This window comes from Carettochelys insculpta, chromosome 19 (genome assembly GCF_033958435.1).
Source record: "Carettochelys insculpta isolate YL-2023 chromosome 19, ASM3395843v1, whole genome shotgun sequence".
Classification (NCBI taxonomy): Eukaryota; Metazoa; Chordata; order Testudines; family Carettochelyidae; genus Carettochelys; species Carettochelys insculpta.
Genome location: NC_134155.1, coordinates 6076364 through 6095713, shown reverse-complemented (window position 1 = coordinate 6095713; position 19350 = coordinate 6076364). Strand labels below are relative to the sequence as shown.

The 19350-nt window shown below is 43.0% G+C and overlaps 2 protein-coding genes across 5 annotated transcripts in view; one reads left to right on the top strand and one right to left on the bottom strand.

Annotated features, from left to right (window-relative positions):
* The window catches only part of VMP1 (vacuole membrane protein 1), a 101838-nt gene extending 89721 nt beyond the window's left edge, over positions 1 to 12117 (bottom strand). The window contains exons 1-2 of one of the 3 annotated variants that reach the window (XM_075013505.1): positions 12019 to 12116; positions 6282 to 6418 (exon numbers count right to left, since the gene is read on the bottom strand). The gene's annotated coding sequence lies outside the window, so the exon portion shown is untranslated. Of the gene's footprint in view, positions 1 to 6281; positions 6419 to 7250; positions 7269 to 12018 lie in introns of those variants that run through there. The other 2 variants (XM_075013506.1, XM_075013504.1) reach the window with 2 other exon arrangements.
* A 76-nt stretch (positions 12118 to 12193) lies between these two features.
* Positions 12194 to 14902, top strand: PTRH2 (peptidyl-tRNA hydrolase 2). 2 transcript variants are annotated; one of them, XM_075014081.1, is made up of 2 exons: positions 12194 to 12340; positions 14235 to 14902. In XM_075014081.1, exons 1-2 carry the CDS (start codon positions 12288 to 12290, stop codon positions 14761 to 14763), a joined length of 582 nt encoding a protein of 193 aa, XP_074870182.1. In that variant the 5' UTR covers positions 12194 to 12287; the 3' UTR covers positions 14764 to 14902. The 2 variants fall into 2 exon arrangements, with proteins under 2 accessions (XP_074870182.1, XP_074870184.1); XM_075014083.1 differs by having other exon boundaries at positions 12205 to 12462.
* Positions 14903 to 19350: the final 4448 nt, after the last annotated feature.

The following is a 19350-nucleotide window of genomic DNA, read 5'->3' as shown; positions in this document are numbered from 1 at the left end:
TCCTGTCAGCCGTTAAACCAATTAAATTGAGTTTTAATTCTTTCAGCGCAGTAGGGAATGGAGTAGGAGGAGCAGTGAGCGGCAGCAGCCATAAATGGCTACTTAAAGAGCCACATGCACCTAGGAGCTGCCCAGCCAACTTTCAAAACGGTGCTGCTGCCGGCTCTACGGGCTGGATTCTGACCCATGGGCCATGTGTTGGACACCCCTTGTATGTGATATACATGTTGGAAGTGAATGACTCGACAACATGGTGATCTTAAGCCACAACTCTCTCACACACAGAAACTTAGAACTGCATAATAAGTCTCCGATGTGACTCCCAGCATTATTTACAGAACTCTCTATGGTACAATGCTGCTCAACTTTTAACTGCCACTTCTACTAGGCAACCCACTGTTGCTGATTCCTTGAGCTGTCACTTAAGACATGCTTTAATTTAAGCACTAGCTACAGTTAACGTGATGCATCTGTGTTCACCACACTTCAGTTCTGAACTCAAAAATCAGAAACTGCTGTGCTGGATCTCAGGCAGATAACTGTATGCTACCAGCTGGCTTTGCAGAGAACCGAGTTACAAAGCCAAGTTATAAATGGAAAAAACTACCTATATTATTACTGAAATACTTACTGAAACCATATTTACATATTCTCAGTGTCCTTCACATTAAAAACTAGATCAAACTGCATGATGGCACATGCCCAACACCTAATCATGCAGGCAACAAGCCATCAAAATAGCTCACATCCTTAATAAAAATAACCTAATTCAAGAACTAGGATACAGATTTGCTGAGGCACAATCTAATAAAATAAAATAAACAGTAAAACCTATCTGAAAATCACACAGTTCCCTCATTATTTGATCTTTTCATCCTTAAAGAACTTCCTTATTCATGAGTATAAGCAATGCCACATGTAGGTCGGCCTAAAATAGAATATTGCAACAGAGGTTTTCTACTGACCAGCTGACAATTCTTATGCAATAAGACAAACAAAACCTCACCCCCCATGCCCCCACAGGCCAGTGTAGTTCCATACTTTAAAATTTAACTCTTGTATCTTAAAAACAGCTTTTCAATAATTGTTTGGAAGAAATAGTCCAATAATATTGTCTCAGTTGATAAAATAAAATTTACAGTTTTTGATAGAAGGAAAGGGGGACTACATAACTGGTACATTGGAAGGAAATGCACGTAGTTTGCAAAACAGATATTTCTCCTTTCATTTATGTTACAAATATAGAACAAGAACCAAGCTGGACACAGAGCTGTGCAGGACTAAGGGGAAGCAGCAACTTTAAATCTAGTCAATTTAAAAACATAAGTTAAAACATATTTCAGATACTAAGACTTGTCCCAAATGTCCCTTCCTGACATTCGGAGTTTTACCAAATCTCATTTTCCCATTTTAACAAATGCTTTTCGCAACATAGTTGCTGTGTAAGAAATCCCACACAAACTAAATAAAAACAGAGAGGAAGCCGTGCTAGTCTATACACTATCAAAACAAAAAGCAGTCAAGTAGCACTTTAAAGACTAGCAAATAGTTTATTAGGTGAGCTTTCGTGGGACAGACCCACTTCTTCAGACCATAGCCAGACCAGAACAGACTCAATATTTAAGGCACAGAGAACCAAAAACAGTAAGCAAGGGGGACAAATCAGAAAAAGATAATCAAGGTGAGCAAATCAGAGAGTGGAGGCGTGGGGTGGGAAGATCAAGAATTAGACTGAGCCAAGTATGCAGACGAGCCCCTATAGTGACTCAAAGTTCCCATCACGGTTTAAACCATGTGTTAATGTGCCGAATTTGAATATAAAAGTCAGCTCGTCCACTTCTCTCTCTAAAACGGAGCGATAATTTCTCTTCAGTAACACACATACCTTGAGGTCATTGACAGAATGCCCCATTCCATTAAAATGTTGACTAACTGGTTTGTGGATCTGGAGTGTTTTTTGATGTCTGTTTTGTGCCCGTTTTAGACAAAGGGTCAAAAATACCTAGGCTTCATGAACAAAATCAAGACAAATGCCGGTAAGCACTTATGCAGTTTTTCCTTCAAGAAATATTTTCCATAATTCACAAATGAGCAAGAGAAACACTGTTTGCAAAACGGTTCTAGTTATTGTGCAACAGAAACTGTTGTTTAGTCCAATGCCAAAGGGTTCCAATAAGACAAAGCTACCAGCAGACAAAGCAATGTGACCTTGCAAAAGCTTCCTTTTGTTGAATAACAGATACCTGAGAGGCAACAAAACCTGCTAAGCCTTAAGGATCACTGAAGGCAGAAATGAGACAGCAGCAGCTCTGCAGCATAGCTATGCGGTCACATGAGAATCATTAGTTCAAGGATGTTCTCAGAACTGCCACCAGGGCAGACAGACAAAGACTCTCCCAGTTTGTCATCCACCCCAGTTTTACACTAACATAAGGCCATTGTCTGCAGTGGAATTGCATCAATGCACAGAAGATAGCCACACCCATGCTACATGACAGAAAGACAAATGCTTGGTAACATCACCAGGGCAGTATATCCACGAGATGGCAGATTGTGTCATTTCTAGTGACTCTATTTATTAGTTGGTTATGCAAGAGAGATTTAGTGGGCTTGCGTCTGAAAAGAAAATGCATTCCATATCGAGATAGTAAACAACAAAATACAATGCAATGACCCACAAACGTAGGGCTAAGTAGTTCAAAGTAAGGGGTTCAAGAAGCCAACTTTCCCTTAGTTTTCCATATCAGTTACTCACCCTTTTGGTGTGTTAGCACGATCCTGAGATTTGCTCCCAAAAGGATCTTGGCAAACTGCCCACCCAGCCCCACAATGCTCTGTTCAGCCTTTGGGTGATTCATAATGTTTTTCCATCACAATCACTACTAGTCAAAGTGTTACTTTGTCAACAACAAAAGACTCACAAAAGCAGTTGCTGTTACTGTGCAGTAAAATAACAAATAATTTGTAACAATAAGCTATTGTAGTGTCCAAATAAAACCAAATAAAAAATCCGGATTTAGAAGTCCAGTCAACTATATTGAAAGCATAGTCAGCCTGGTTTTCAGGAGGCGTATAAAAATTTTTCCTTTTAGCATTGTGGACCCAGCCCTCAAGCTTACCCAAAGCTAATCTCCAGAAACACCAGCCTGGAGATGTTCCGTTTACTCAGGAACTCACTACAGTATCTTCTTCCAACCACAGTGACTGAAGTCATGCAGGAGATGTACTTGGCACTCCAGGGTGGGGGAGCTAACAGTGCACTGCAAGAGGTAAATGAATGTTTCTTGAGAACCGCTTTTCTCCTTTTAATTACTGTACCTCAGATTTTGGAGCTGCCCTTCCCCATTATGTTCAAACATCAGGGAAATTTCTAAATGGTTTTAACAACTCCATGGTTTTCAAAGACAATATAGGGCAAGACCAAAACCTCATTAGAGCCAATCATCCGAAACTAGGATGATAATCCTTATTCCAGTGCTGGGCAGGATACAGGCCATTAGAAGTCCTACTCTTGGGCCTGGTCTATACCTAAATTTTAAGTCTGCTCAGGGATAGTTTAAAAACTAAACAAAAACCAACAACAACCAACAACCTATCCCCTCTAAAGAGTTCTACACTGATCTAGATACCACTTTTCACAGGGTGAAGTCTGCCACAGCAATGTAAAACCCCTTCTCTGTCTGTCACAGTCACATATGTGCACACTACAGCCACATAACTGCAGCACATGTAATGTAATCAGTTTAAATCTGTGTCCTGGGAGTACATTATGTACATGATCACTACTAGGTCCAAAACTACAATATAGCTAGTTTCTCAGACATTTCTTTCTGGATATCTCATCATTCGCATGGCCAAAACTCAACTCCCTCGCTTTCCTTCCAAATCTTCCCCCATTCCATATCACCATTCTCCTCTTCAGAACTTAGGCCTGTAACCTCCTGATGAGCCTTCTCCTTTCACCCATCTTAATCCTGCTGTTTCTTCATCAGCAAGGTTTTTAAAATCCAAATCCTTCCTTCCGGCTGAAATGACAAAACACTGATCCAAAGCCCACCTCCCATCCCTCTCCTGATGCCCCTTCTTTTTTGGACTCCCATTCATCCAATCCCTTACTCACTAGAAGAAGTTCAAAAGTCACCTTCTTTACCTATCATTCCATCATCAGTCCTTCACTGGCTCCCCTTTCGCACCTCTTCAGCATCTCACCCCTTTTGAAACCCATCACATCTCCCCTTATTTATTTGCCTGCTCCCACATATGCCAACACCCTCTCATTTAAAGGTAACCTTGATCCTGTTCATTTGTTTCTTCCATAACCACCTCACATTACCTTCCATGCTGTCCCATACAAACAGAAAACAGCCCCCCAAAATTAGCCCATAAAGCCTGTGCGCTCTCATCTTTCCAATCCCCCCTGGAGAGCCAACTCTATTGCCTACTGTGACAAAGTCAACCCTATTCCTGGGCCTCTGGCTTCTACTCACTCCATTGGGCCCACTCAAGGGCCCAGTTGCCCCCACTGGGGCAACGGGTGGTCCGGGGGGAACCTGGCCCCTGCCCACTTGTGCTGGATTCCAGCCCACGGACCCTATGCGGCTGCTAGTGGGAAAGGCTGACTCCCTTAGCTCTTGGTGCAGCAGCTCTTCTCCCTTGGCCACTTCCCCAGACAATTCCCCCTGGTACCTTCTTCAGGCTGCAGCTGTAACAATTCCCCCACTCAATCTGAAGCAGCTCCTTACTCTCCCTCTGCGGTTCCTGTTCTGCTCCTTTCCAACCCGCTTTGTCTCACTGCTTCTGGTCTCCTTGCCTCTCTCCAGCCTTCCCACTATGAAGGGTTTTTAAAAGACTATTATTAGTCCAGTCATTGGGGCCAGCAGGCCTCAATTAGGCTGAGCCATCTCCCACCCAGCTGCCTGTGATTGTCCTACAGGCCCTTCTGTTTGTTTGGGCTCCCTCTGAGGGGCCCTCCACCCTGGCCCAGCCATACAAGTAATTATCCAACTAATTATAGCTACACAGAAGTAACTATGGTGCTGGAGTTAACTGTTGCCCATACAAAACAAGAGTAAGTTTGAATTCCACGTTTCTACTTCTCATAGGTTGTTTGTTTTATTGAACTATAAGCACTTCAGGACAGGACCATGTCCTACTATGCATTTAAATAGTGCCTAAAACAGTGGCTGTTACCATCACACAAATATTAAATGTAAATGTAAACTGCGTGTAACTACAGATCAATACTGGACAATCTACATGATGTACAACTTCACAATTTAGACATGTTTTTACAAGACACAAAAAACTCCCTCCTGTCCTACTTGTAGTAGGAATAATTCTACAGAGATAACAGAGTATAAATGGTATGATTTGTCACAGGTGAACTAGACTGTAACCACTAGGAGTCTACAGATATCTGATACTGTTTGGGAGCAACCCTAAAGGAGAATGTTACTAGCATCAACTTGACAAAGCCACTTGAAGGAAACATCTTCACAAAAAAGGTAGCCAGCCAGTTCTGACTCACCTTCATAACACTGACTAACACAATTCACTGCAATTCAAGCATGAGAGGTCACTAAAATCCTGCTCACAAAATAGTAGGAGAACACCGAAACAATTTTGAACAAATGGCCAGTTGTGAGTTTCTCTGTCCAGTAAAGGCTAACGTTTCCCTTTTTAAAAACGCCAAATGGCCAATTAAACATTAAAATCTATTGCTTTTGCAGTCATGTACAAACAGGGACCGGGACACAGACACATTCAGAGACAGTGATCTAAAACAAAGGGTTTTTTACTTTAGATTAAACTGCTGCCCTCCACCACTCCCACACACTTTACTAATTCATTGACTTCAAAGTAGGGTTGATCTACTCTACCAGCTTACCCACCTTTAACTGTGTCGCTTTGGAGTGTGGAAAAACCACATCCTGGAGCAAGGCAGTTATACCAGCCTAACTCCTGGTACATACAGCACTCTGTTGATAGGAGGATTTTTTCCAACCACACTGCTACAACCTTCCAGGAAGATGAAGTACCTGTGCTGACAAGTGAAGCTCTCCAATCAGCATTAAGTAGTGTCTTCCCTGAGCAGTGCAGATGCAATGCTGCAGCACTGTAGTTATCAACAATCCATTAATGAAGGCTAGGTTGAAAAGGCCTTGGTCCTTATCAAACTAAAGACACACTTTCCTCTCTCAGAGAGTCATGCATTATCTGTTCATGAATGAATTTCTCCCATTAAAGAACAAAACCCAGCTGCAAGTGAAGCATTAATATACCTCCTGGCTTCCTGTTCAGGAATCTCAGATCTTTTGCTCCTCTTCTGTCTGTAAGCCAATGGGACAGACTAGTATCTTGTCAGCTCTGTAGATAGTCAAGACCCAAGTCAATGCTCTTCTCCCAGATCTTCTGCCCCCTATAGAGGAAAATATTGCCTGCTCGTCACATGATAGAAAACTGACAATTCATAATTTGGAGGTTAATAACTCTCTCAGAAGTCCATGAAAAATATAACAAGTAACAGTTTCAGATGTTTTAATCCTTTGAAAACTCAAGGGAAGCATTCAATTAAAATAAAGAATTAGGACACATCTTAAAGGCATCAAAAATCTCCACAGATCTACCTATAATGGGTTCCTTTCATGTGAGTGCATATATTCCAGTACTAAAATGGTCTTCCAGCTAAAACTGTATAATCCCACAAAGGAAAGCAAAAGTAATTTAAAGACCACAGGCCTCTATTTAATGGGTCAGGCCTCTGTTCACCAGACCCACTTTCCATTTTCTAGTCAGGTATAGTTTGAGAAAAATCATCTGGGGAAAAAGAAAAACTAACATTTTCATCTTTTCAAGAAAACTTCGAGATACCTTTTAAAAAGAATTAATCTGTATTCATCACAGCCTTCCAATTTTAACAGATATCACACATTTCTCTTTCCAAATGATTAAAAGTGCTGATCCTGCAGTTAGATCAACAGGGACTGAACTTTTGTGCATGTGAAGAGCCTCACTGACTCCAGTAAGGCTTTGGATGGGTTAAAATGGCTTATCTGTGTGTGCAGCTCCACATGGAGGATTGGAACAACTTAAGTACCAGAGTGATGCATAGCTGTATCTGTGTCGAGGCTGCACACTTTATCTTCAGTGATTCTTATTTGTGCAAACTCAGCCAGTCTCTCTCTCTAAAACACCCACAAATAGTTTTTAAAAAGTTATTTTTAGAATTGTTTTTAAAGGAAATAACTTACTCAGAATAATTGTAGAGAATGTTAGTATCACTGAATTCTGTACCACTTTCCAAAGGACAGACATCAGTTTAGAACCAGTATCCACACAGTTTTCTAATTTCACATTTTCCTAGTGAATTTCAGAATGGAAAAACAAAACAAAACAAAACTGAAAAAGGCCATTTAATTATTCCATTAGAAGAGCAAGAACTTAGCTGTACTCCATGTTAAAGAATTTCACACTCCAAACACAATCCCATTTTATCCATCTTTTTAGTGGAGATTCCCCTTCCAAGGGCTTCACGACGTTTTTCCTACCTATGTTTTTTCATGCAGTGAGTGAATTGGCTGGCCCAGCAGTCTAGTGGTACAACACCACATGCTGCCAAGACAGGATCACAGGTCAGAATCCTCACTCCATAAGCCGAGATGAGGCAACACGCCCAACCTGGAGGTGGATCATGAAGCAAGGAACCAGTTCTATGAACTGGTTTTCAATGAACTTCTCTAGGGTGCTGTGGATAGTGCTCTGAATGGTAAACATAAAAACAACCAAAAAACAACCATACCAGGTCAGACCAAAGGTGCATCTATCTCAGCATCCTATTTTCTGACAGTTGCTGAGGCCAGATGCCTCAGAGGGAATGAATAAAACAGGTCATCACTGAGTGATCCTTCTCCTGTCATCCATTCCCAGCCTCTGATAAACAGAGGCTAGGGACCCATTCCTACCCATCCTGGCTAACAGTCATTGATGGACCTAACCTCCATAAATGTATATAGTTCTTTTTGAACCTTGTTGATAGGTTGCAGAGGAAACTACTTCTAACCATCCAGAGATGGTAATGCATGCTCTTAGGAAGGGAGACTTGAGGGGATCCCCAAAGATCTCATAATTATTGCAGCTAAATTAGTGTGCAACTCCAGTGCCCTGAGATTCCAACTCAGCCTTGTGCTTTAACACTATGACCAAACCATGCTTCTTTAAGCCTGTTACATATCAAGTTACCACAGGAGAAATGGTTACACCCAGGCTGATTTTGATTCAGAATACACTAAGACAAAATCTGCCTTTATCACTTTACCATACCTTTACTTAAACCCAACGTCAAGAGGCACAAAGCAATTTATGGATGACCATCTGCAAATGTTAGTGCTTTTAATGCAGCTCTAACATAATATTCAACACTGCAGTAGATATGTTCAGAGTGCAGCAACCAAGCAGACTATTAGCAGCTTCCACAGACTTAGTACAGAAAGGGAAAATGAGACTGTCACAAGGTAGACATATGTTTAGCACCAAAAGGGAATTAACTGTGGATGAGTAAAAATACAGCAAGGCTACAGTTAGAGTGAACAGAAGACAGTGTAGTCCTGGCATAGTAGCCATGAGCTTCACAATCTCTGACCCTACCAACTACTGGCAGGTGGAGCAGAAGGGTTTTAAAGTTTATTTGACTCTATATTTAATTAGGGGAAGAAAAAAAAATCAGTTATGCATGTTAGAGTTGTTGCTACTGAAGAATGAGTCATCCAACTTGAAGGGCATGCCCTTCACATCCCAAAGTCTGTCCAGGTAACACTGGGACCTGTCTCAACAGAAGCCTTAATTCTCAGGTTGCAGAAAAAAATAAATATTACTTCCCAGATAACAAGTTGTCTCCCCACACATCCACATACCAAAAGAACGGCCACACACAGGCAGGCTTGCAGCTTGGGGACAAGAACTGAAACCAATTCCAAATCTCAGTTCCTTGAATGATGGAAGATAAACTGTAATAATTTTCTAGGTGAACCGGGGTAGTAACAACATGGCTTCTTCCAGTCCAGCCCTGCTGTTACCACAGGTCTGAAATAAAGGCAAATGGCAGAGATTTGGTCTGACTGGACGTAGAGAACAGTTAATCTGGAAAGCAAAGATCTGTTTACTGGGAGCAGCAAAATATTAAATCTCTAACACACCCAATACATAATTTTAAAAGTACTTTCCACAATATGATATTTTTTCCTATACGTTAAGCCTTGTAATCTGAGCTGATTAAAAAGACTGAAGATGATAGACTAAGATACCAAAAGTATTCCCACAGCAGAAAACAGTTTGTCAGTAAAGGATTTAAACATGGAAGTGTCAGGACATTCAGTAACAAGGCCAGCACTTTCTTTCCATCTGCTCTTTTCCCACTGCCACTCCCTATGTAAAAGCTGGAAACTTGACTCTCCCACTCCTAACCCTACTTGGAGACAACACGCACAACTGCCAACTTCAACTACTAAATGGAGGACAAAAAGCTCTGGCCAGATTAATAGATGATGCTGAGGGAAGATGACCTTTCCAATTGCACAATAGGTTTTTTCCAAACTCTCCATTCTATAAAAGAAAACTGAAATAACCACATAAACAACAGTTGTAATGATTACCATGGAATTAAAAAAAATATCCTCAAGCAGCAAAATCAACATGATATGTTGGGAGCGCAGGAAGGTTGGGGGGGGGCTGTTAATCTGAATTTTTCCAGAAATACAAATTCACACATCAGAAACATCTAGCATTTACTTTATTACTGTTGCGAAGGAATAAAGGTTTGCAACCCAGAACAGGCCTTACCATGTCAGTCTTGAAGTGAGTGGAATCATACCATCAAGACTATCATAATTTCTCTAAAGAGAACGTAAAGACAAAGAACAAATGCCTGGATGGATTTAGTACAATTTAAGCAATATTATTTTCCCTCCAACATGCTCAGAGCGCATTACTAAAGTTAATCACATCAGCAAAGACATTTGATAGGCAAGTGTTGTTTTCCTAGATTACAGATTAGCCTGCCATAAAGAAGATAACTAGAATCTTGAAAAAAACCCAGCACGTACAATATGTGTTTGGGTGATATTTTCAGTTCTCCCTCATGTGACCTGTTACAGAAGCACAGTTTCCCCTGTCTCTGAATTAAGGATAATGCTTCCTTCTCCTTTATATAATGCAGTTGGATGTCAACATATATGAAAAGTGCCATATAAGAGACCTAAGTATTAACACCTTCTTGACTGTGCAGGCAAATTAGGTCACTAGCAGATTGTGCTCACAATTACAGTTTCTTCACAAAACAAAAATGCTCTCTGAGACTATTCACCATGCAAATTGCTCTGTTTCATATACAAACAGTATTCACTACCAAAGTAATCATACAGCTGACTTTTGTCAAAATCAGGCCATAAGCAACTTATCTAAATAATGCAGGAGTCCTAATGCCCAATACCCTGCCTAAATAGCATTTGTTCTGGTGAGACAGAATGAGAACTAAAAGTCTCGATCCACAATAAGCGCCAACACCAGTTATTAGCCAACGGGAACAGACTATGACCCAGGTATAACAAGTAAGGCAGCATTTACTGGTTAAGATGGTGCTGTGGGTAATCCTGCTGATGGAGGATGAGGAAGGTGCATCCCTGGTGAAGGGGTAGTTAGGAAACAAAGTCTTAAGCTGGAAAGTACTTCTTGTGTGATCAGTGACTCTACCTGGAGCCAGTACACACAGATTCCCTCCTTCTACAGTTTCCAAAGTTTTGTCCAGTCTGGTTTGAAATGTCACAAGCAATGGAACTCTCATGTCCTCTCAGAAGACTGTGCCACAGCAAGACAGCTCATCAGCAAGGAGTTTTCACTGCAATTCAGCCTAAGATTTTCTCCCATTGTTTCTAGTCATATTCCCAATGTACCACTCATTAAATATTCATAATCTGTTATGCCCCCAGCCTTAGTCACCCCTCAGTCAAGCTACGAACAGTTAACTGTTTAAGTTTTTCCCTTATGAGTCAAATCCTACAATCTCAAACCATTTTTCTTGCTCTTCTTTAAGCTTCCCAAAATGTTACACTCCGGTAATGAGACGCCCAGCCACTAAGCACACCAACTGTCACACAAGAACAATATGGAACCCCCTTCTCAATTCATTCTGATATTACACCTGTGTAGTGACGCCCTGTTTTGGCTGCCATGTGTCACTCCAAAGTGATGTCTGCAGTTCACTCTCCCGCTTAGTCTCTCATCAGATTTCTATCTTCCATCGAATTCACATACTGAATTTTACTTTCATGCTGAACTTCATGAAGAATCCTTTTTGGCTGCTAATTATTGCCTATATATCTGGATCCTCTCTAATACTCCTCTACCCTTTGAATATAATATTAGCTACAAATGTCATTAGTGGACCCTTGGCTCCTTCCAAGTTATTAACGAAGACATTAGTGAAGAACAGCAAGTGCAGACACCTGCCCTGGCTCTAGAGACAGCAACTGAGCATCACTCTCATTTCACGGGCTATTCCTGCTGCTCTGACTGGACTTAGCTCGCAGATAAAGTGTCACAGAAGCACATTAGATTCGGCACCACGGTCGCTGGGGTGGGCTGCGCCGACAGGATTACCTGGACACTCTCCCTTGCCACCACCCCCACCCCACGAGGCTCCCTCCTGAAGTAAATCGGTGATGGGAGGAAGGTGTTCGCTCCACAAGCGGAGAACCGAGGCAGGTCCCTGCTCCCGGGCGATCCCCGCAGGAAGACGGGCTGGTAGCGGGAAAAGGGACGGGGCAGAGCGCGAGCGGTGCCCGCCGCAGGCTCAGATCCAGGGTAAAGCCACCAGGCAGGCCCGCGGCTGAAGGGAAGCTGAGGGCAGGACACGCGGGGGAGGGATCTTGTTGCCGGGGGGCGTTTCTGCTCCAGGGGCCGTCGGTGGCCCCACAGCGCAGCCGAGGAGAAGGAAGCGACCCAGATGGGCCCGGGAGCCGCACTCACCCCGCTCCAGCGGCTGCTTCTCCACCCGGCGTCTCTGTCTCCTGCTACAGCTGGGCGCGAGCCAACCCAGACCTGGAGGTAGGGAGGGGGCGGGCAAATCTCGCCCGCTCCACCTACCGGAAGTGATCGCAGTCCTCATCACTTCCTGCGCGCCTCAAAGATGTGGTCCTCGCACATCACTTCCGTTCAGGCCGAAAATCCGCGCTGGCTGGCTGGGTTTTTTCCCCCCTCGCTTTTCTCCGTTTCGTTTTTCAGCCCGTGTGGCGTCAATGACTTTTCACAAACGAGCCACGTCTCGGAGTCCTTCATTTTGGATTGATACGTGAGTGTGTGACGTCACAAGCGGGCGACGAGCGCGGCCGCAAGCGGCTAGACCTTTCGCGTGGCGGGGAAGTAGCGGCACGACGAGCGGCCTCCTTGGGGCGAGTGGGAGGCGGGTCTCAGGTGAGGTGCCTCCGCTTCCTGTCCTCTCGTCGTCATCCCCCCGTGGGCGTTGGGCCTGGAGGAGAGCGGCCTCCCTGCCACGTAAGGCCCGCGTCGGGGTGTGGCCTTGAGTCTCCTCAGCGGGATGCTGACAGGCCGTGCCCGGGTGTGGGGGATGCGCTGGGCCCTGTGAGACGGGCCTCGTCTGAGGCTGGAGCGTGCTTCGTGGGGGTACGGGAGATACACTTGGGGCTACCCGTTTAGACGGGCCCATGGTACCCAGTGGCCGGGGAGATACCAACAGGCTGTGTGCAAGGTGCTCTTATGGGCTGTGCCGCGATACACGGGTTTGGGAGATGGGACTTGTGTGAGGCTGGGACTGTTTTATGCGAGACCTTTTGAACGTTGCAAATCACAGAACCTAACCCACCCACTGCTATAATAGACTCTTAACCTTTGAGTTACTGAAATCTTTAGATCAAGATTCAAATAAAAAAAATTGACCCCTAAATGATTTCCTCAAAGATTGAACTCACAACCCTAGGTTTAGTAAGCCAGTGCTCAAATCACTGAGTTATTACTCCCCCCATATGGAGATACACCTCTCAGAACTGGAAGGGACCTTGGGAGGTCATCAAGTCCAGTCCCCTATCCTCTTGGCAGGACCAAGCACCATTCCTGACCAATTTTTTTGTTTGTTTTAAATGTGTTTGCCCCAGACCAACTCCTTTGATAGAGCATATCCATATAATCTCCCCCCCTTTTGAAACAATGGGCCAGAAATCGAAAAATCTGGTGCCATGATGACAGTTTTATTTAAAAAAAAAAAAAAAGTGCCCCCAAGGTGTCCAAACATGTTTTTTTCTGAAAGAATCTTTTGGAAAAAGGTGCTCTTGGGCCACCAGAAAAAGGGCTGTGTTCCTCTGATTTAATATGAAAAGAATGCATTTTATGTGTAGAGGCACCACAGGATTTTTTCAAAAGAGCCCCAGCTTCTTTGAAAAACAGACCGTTAGTGTAGATGTAGCCTCTGAGAAAGAAAAACAATGCACTGAATTGTGACATTAGAATTTAGTGTGTATTAACCACAAAGCATCATACTAGTTTGCAACTTCCTGTTGCTCCCAAAAGCCTTCCCACATTGGCCTAACTCTCAGAAGTGCTGAGCATCGCGACTCTGTGAATTTAAACTATAGTTGTGGGTGCTGAACAGCTTTGGAGATCAGGCCACTAACTCTCAAAGTATGTCAGCTTTTTTTTTTTTTTAAACAAACAGAAGAGGCATAATGTGTCATGTTTATCTTACAAGGGCCACCTCCAATCTGTTCTGCAAATATTTGCTGAGCATATGCAAGTAAAGTTATTAGAATATAGTCAGCCAAATAAATTTAAAAATCATTAACATTTTGTAACATCGAGGTGGGTGGGTGGTGGTGGGTTTTTTTGGCTTTCTGGACTCATGACCAATTATTCTTTATCATTAGAAAAAAAGGGATATTCAGAAAAGTGGAGAAACTGTTCTGTTCTCATGTACCATGAGGTCAGGAGAACCTGTGTGCTTGGGCAGTCACCCAAGAAAGATTCAGGTGCCACCGAGCTGATTAGCACATGTTTCTGCTGCTGGTATACATCCACATATGCCTCATTGCACATAAAAACTTATTCCACATATGGAAGGAAGAAATTAAAGGGAACATTGTCCCACACAGTATGAGGGTGCTCCAATGAAAGATGTCATATAAAATGAAAGGATATATGTTTAATTAAGATAATCTTAACATCTTTTGTTTTAGTCAATCTGCAATGGATTCTCTCTCTAAACCTGGTGTCCTCAGCGTAATTGCAGGAGTCGCATGTGGAGTATGCCTGGGCTGGGGCATTCGTGGGCGATTCTTTAGGCCAGCCAAAGCCAAGGCACTTGTGCTTGCAAATGAGCTGGGGAATGAAGCCAGCATAATGGGAGAGGCTGGAGAATACAAAATGGTGCTGATAGTCCGTAATGACTTAAAGATGGGAAAAGGCAAAGTAGCAGCACAGTGTTCTCACGCTGCAGTTTCTGCCTACAAGCAAGTTCAGCGAAGAAACCCTGAGTTGCTGAAACAGTGGGAGTACTGTGGACAGCCAAAAGTGGTTCTCAAAGCCCCGGATGAAGAGACTCTAGTTCAACTCCTTGTTGCTGCAAAAGACCTGGGACTGACTGTGAGTATAATTCAAGACGCAGGCCGTACTCAAATAGCACCAGGCTCCCGGACTGTACTGGGTATTGGACCAGGACCAGCTGATGTAGTGGACAAAGTTTCTGGTCATCTCAAACTTTTCTAAGATGGAGAACAAGCCTGACTGGAGCAATTGTACATTCCAGCACCAAAGTAGTAATGGGGTAAAATCCAAGCTGTGTTTTCATTTCTTTGGTTCTGGTTTAGTATAAATAAAAAGCATTGTTTTTCTTCATTAGACATCATCTTGCCTCATATGGTGACTTTGATTTTTAAAATATTGAACTGCTGGGATAAGGCCAATGAATTGCACAGGAAGAGCAATCCTAGAATTCCCCTTTGGAGGGAGAGGAACTCAAGTCCTCAAACAGAGTACAGGCAGAGGCCTGAGACTTGAAATACAACTATTGAATAGCATGCAACAACACTTGGACAAGAAGGGAAGACCTGTATCCAACAGAATTTGCAGGGAAAAGGGTAGGCAAATAAGATGTCACCACCCACACTGAAAGAACAAGTCTAATGTCTGCTATTCTTTGGAAAAGTGCCAACCACTGCTGGATTGCTGTAACTTAGAGGCTTGACTTTAAGCTCAGTAATGCAGAATAAACAAAGGTTCTGAGATGAACTCAGTTTCCTGTTCTATGAAGGTACTTACACAGTCAGGTTCTTTCCCTTTCCAGATGCAGGGCAGTTGAAAAAGGGTAGGTTCTAATGTGCTTGTAGGATAATGTGTTGGTGCAGGTAGGATGTCACTGATCATTTGTTTTTTTTCCAATCCAGTGCATATGTGCGCGCTGCTTTAGCTGCTTCTGTGCCAGCAGGGCTAACTGCAAATTAAGTGTTTTAGAACAATATCTGCAGAGTCTATATGTAGACATAAGCTCCCTTAGTGTAGTCTGAAGCATGCACTTGGGGAGATGAAATAAGAGCTCTGCAACCATAATTTACCACATTAGCAACTGTCTCTACATGAAACATTTGTAATAAATCAACTGATGCAACATCATGTAATTAAGTGAGACTGATGCTTAACTCCAATGACAATGCTATCCCAGCATTTAAGTAGTGAAAAGCAACAGATGGCCCTTGATATGAGGTCAAGCCATGTTATTGCACTGCCCCCTGCTGGTTAGCTTGTATTAAGGAAATTGGAACAATGCCAATTAAGATGAGCTTTTTCCCTGTTACTGCAACATTCCTTGCATCATGTATTGGTGCTAACCTGTAATTGGCAGGATAGTGAAGGTGAACGTGCCTTGCACTCCCATTCCTCTTTGAGGAATTGACTGGTTTCTTATTAGAAACAAATTCAAAGAAGTGAAAAGGGCATGTTTTAACTGTATTTAATGAACTAAGCGTAGTCTGTTTCTTCTTGGTTTAGGGTCAAGATCTCACCCTTAGCTCAATTTTAGCTGGTCAAGCTGTAGCACAGGGTAAAACATTGGCACACTAAAAGGGAGATGGGTTTTCTGTTGAATCTACATTAGGAAAAAGGTTAAGTTTTGAGCAAGTTGTCCATGCTGCCAGTACTAAAGGAGCAGCCGCCTTTGTTACAATTGATCATAGGTTTGATGACAACTGTGGTCACTGGGAAAACTGCCATTTAGTGGTGTAGTTAATTATTAAAGTGACCTCTTGGGGAGAGCTTAGTAATTGGTCTTTGCTGTTTAAAAGCCTCTTGGGGGGAAGCACAGTAGTGCTTTCTAAAAGTAAGCAAAGCAAGCTGAAGGGTGAGAGAGGGAATGAAGCACAGAACAATGAAGTGATTGGCCTTAGCTCCCTCAGTTAATAGAGCTGAGAATAGGAGCCCTGAATCCTGTCACAGAGGGGCTTGCAAGATGTTGCTCTGGATGGAAAAAAATGCATGGCTTAACTTAAAGACTAGCAGGTTTAGGAAAACTATTGACTTGCAGGTAGATTTTAGAATCTTGATATTCAGAGGCTAAACCTAATATTTAGCAAGTACAGAACCCCAGAGGCATTGAACACAAGACTAAAAGTGTGTAAGATTTGGTTAGTGCATTGATCTAACCTTCAGAACTATTTAATTTACAGGAGGTGGTGGTGGTGGTGATTGTTTTATGCGCTCAGCTATTACAACAGGGTCCATCTTGGTTAATTCCCACAAGTTATTTTGACAAACAGCAATATAGCATAGGAGATGCAGGTTCTATTCCAAACTTGGGTAAGTCACTTCCTCTGAGTTTATTTGTAAGATGGGGAGAGTAAGGCTGGCTTTCTTTAAGAGCTGCCACTAAAAAGGTGAATTAGTTATTTCCTCAGAACCTCTGCTTACTGCCAAATGGAGAGTCCCTGACTTGGTCACAAGGGCCTTCTCCAGTTTGAATAGCCTATCTTGCTCTGCCTTTCCTTCATGTTAAACCTAGAGGAGATAACATAACTTGGCATATGCTCTTTCACAGAGCAGTCATGGCCAGGGTGATTTTCTTAATAGCTGAAAGAGCGAATATTATAGCATCCTTCTATCCTAAATTAATTTGGTTGCTGCTGAACCCTGAATGAATGCTGCTAAGAGAAAGAAAAATATTTAGGGCAGCATGAGACCAATTTTCACCCAGGCCTCTATCCTTTCAGTTAATAGTCTATTGATTGCTTGTTTTACAAGCCCCCCCACCTCCAAGGTGGTGGAAGACACACTCCACAGCAACCTCTTTTGCTTATGTATCAGCTGCTCTAGTCCCCTCCCCTCAGTCAGTTGAATTACAGCTGTGAGCACATATGGACATTAACAGCCTTGTTCAGGTCAAGCTCATCTGGAGGGAACATGAGTTAACTACCTAATCTTGAGGCAAAAGTCACTACATTTAACAGTACTTTGAGCCTGTAAGAGCTTATTTAAAGAACTAGGGCAGGCAGCTGTATTCAGTTACAGTTGAGTGCCTGTTACAAGCTGCAGTTTCTCTCCCAGAAAGAGGAGATAGCTAAAAATGCTAATAGTAACAAAGAGGAAGCCCTGCTAGTCTATACACTTATCAAAGCAAAAAAGCAGTCAAGTAGCACTTTGAAGACAAGCAAAATGGTTTTAGGTGAGCTTTCATGGGACAGACCCACTTCTTCAGACCAGAACAGACTCAATAGTTAAGGCACAGGGAACCAAACAGTAAGCAAGGAGGACAAATCAGAGAAAGTAATCAAGGTGAGCAAATCAGAGTGGAGGGGTGGGGAGGTGGTCAAGAATTAGATTGAGCCACGTATGCAGACAAGCCCCTATAGTGACAGTTGTCATAGGGGCTTGTCTGCATACTTGACACCCCCCGCCCCCCTCTCTGATTTGCTCACCTTGATTATCTTTTTCTGATTTGTCATCCTTGCTTACTGTTTTTGGTTCTCTGTGCCTTAACTATTGAGTCTGTTCTGGTCTGGCTATGGTCTGAAGGAGTGGGTCTGTCCCACGAAAGCTCACCTAAACCATTTTGCTAGTCTTTAAAGTGCTACTTGACTGCTTTTTGTTCTAAAAATGCTAGTTCAGGTTGGCACTAGAAGCTGGAACACAGTTGTGGTTTTCATGCTTAGTTGATTTTATATTGTGAAGTCAAGAGTCAAGTTAATTTGCTTAGAGAAAGTATTTAAAAATACAGGCAAAGGTCAATGTGTTCAAAGTAGAAGTTAAGTTTCTCTTGTACAGGTATACTTTTAGCAAGTGGTCTCTCCACCCCTTCCCCTAACTAGTTCAGCCACAGCTTATTGCGATCTAAAACGTACCTTCTGCTGCGAACAAGGTTACAAGCATGGGGCTCGGAGTGAGTCCTGTTAGAACAGTAGCAAGGCATGTTCCTCTGGGATACAAGTCAAAGGAGAAAAAAAGACTACAGGAAGTCTCCAGCTCAAACTTTTAGAAGTTTGTAAGTTGGTTGTTTGGAACTCAAATGTACTTTCCCCATAAACTATGTAATAAATGGTCATTAGGTTCTAGACTAGCCCCCCAAAAGCCTGTTTGACCCACAAACTAGTTGAAATACTGTATGTTTGCACAACAAAGTAGTAGAAACAGTTGAACCTAGAATGATGGTGGTTGAGGAAAAGCAGGCAGATTCTGAAGGGGACCGCTGTGCAGCCTGCCCCAGCCTCCACCCAGGCCCTGCTCACCAGCAGGTAGCGAACAGCATAGGTGCAGGCTGGAGGAACAGGTTGGCTATACAGCAGGCCACTAGAGAAAGGGTAGTTTCCCCTTCAAAGGGCTACTTCTCTCCAGACACTGGCTGTGTGATGGTCCTGTGCTGCTCACCTAAGGCCAGGGTCATCCTTGCGCTAGGTAGCTGCGTATTCAGCAGATGGGCATCTGAAGATATGGGAACTATTGAATAGGAAGAGGTAGCTGAACATAAGACCCCTGTTCTGTGGCTCTGCTTCCTCCAAAGAGGATCTAATTAAGTGAAAAAGCCTGTCTAACCTATTAGGCCATGAAACCATTTTTCTGGAGGTTTAGTTACCACTTCAATGGCAACAGGCATTTGCCAAACCCCACATAAATACTGTGGGTTTCTGAATTTGTTAGACTACACTACCTTAGTTTACACTTTGCTTCAACACTAAACGAACCAGTCTAAAGATTTAAGTCACATCTCAAACCTCCCCTACCACCGCCCCCATCTCCAGGGCTGACATTGTGCACAAGTTTAGTAGTACTCCATAGGACATCCCTACTTGGGGCTGCAGGTGACCCTGTGTG

Coding starts and splice junctions, on each gene's coding strand:
- PTRH2 (XM_075014081.1), top strand. CDS start 12,288: ATGACTTTTCACAAACGAGCCACGTCTCGGAGTCCTTCATTTTGGATT. Junction 12,341..14,234: donor CCTTCATTTTGGATTGATAC/GTGAGTGTGTGA, acceptor CTTTTGTTTTAG/TCAATCTGCAATGGATTCTC.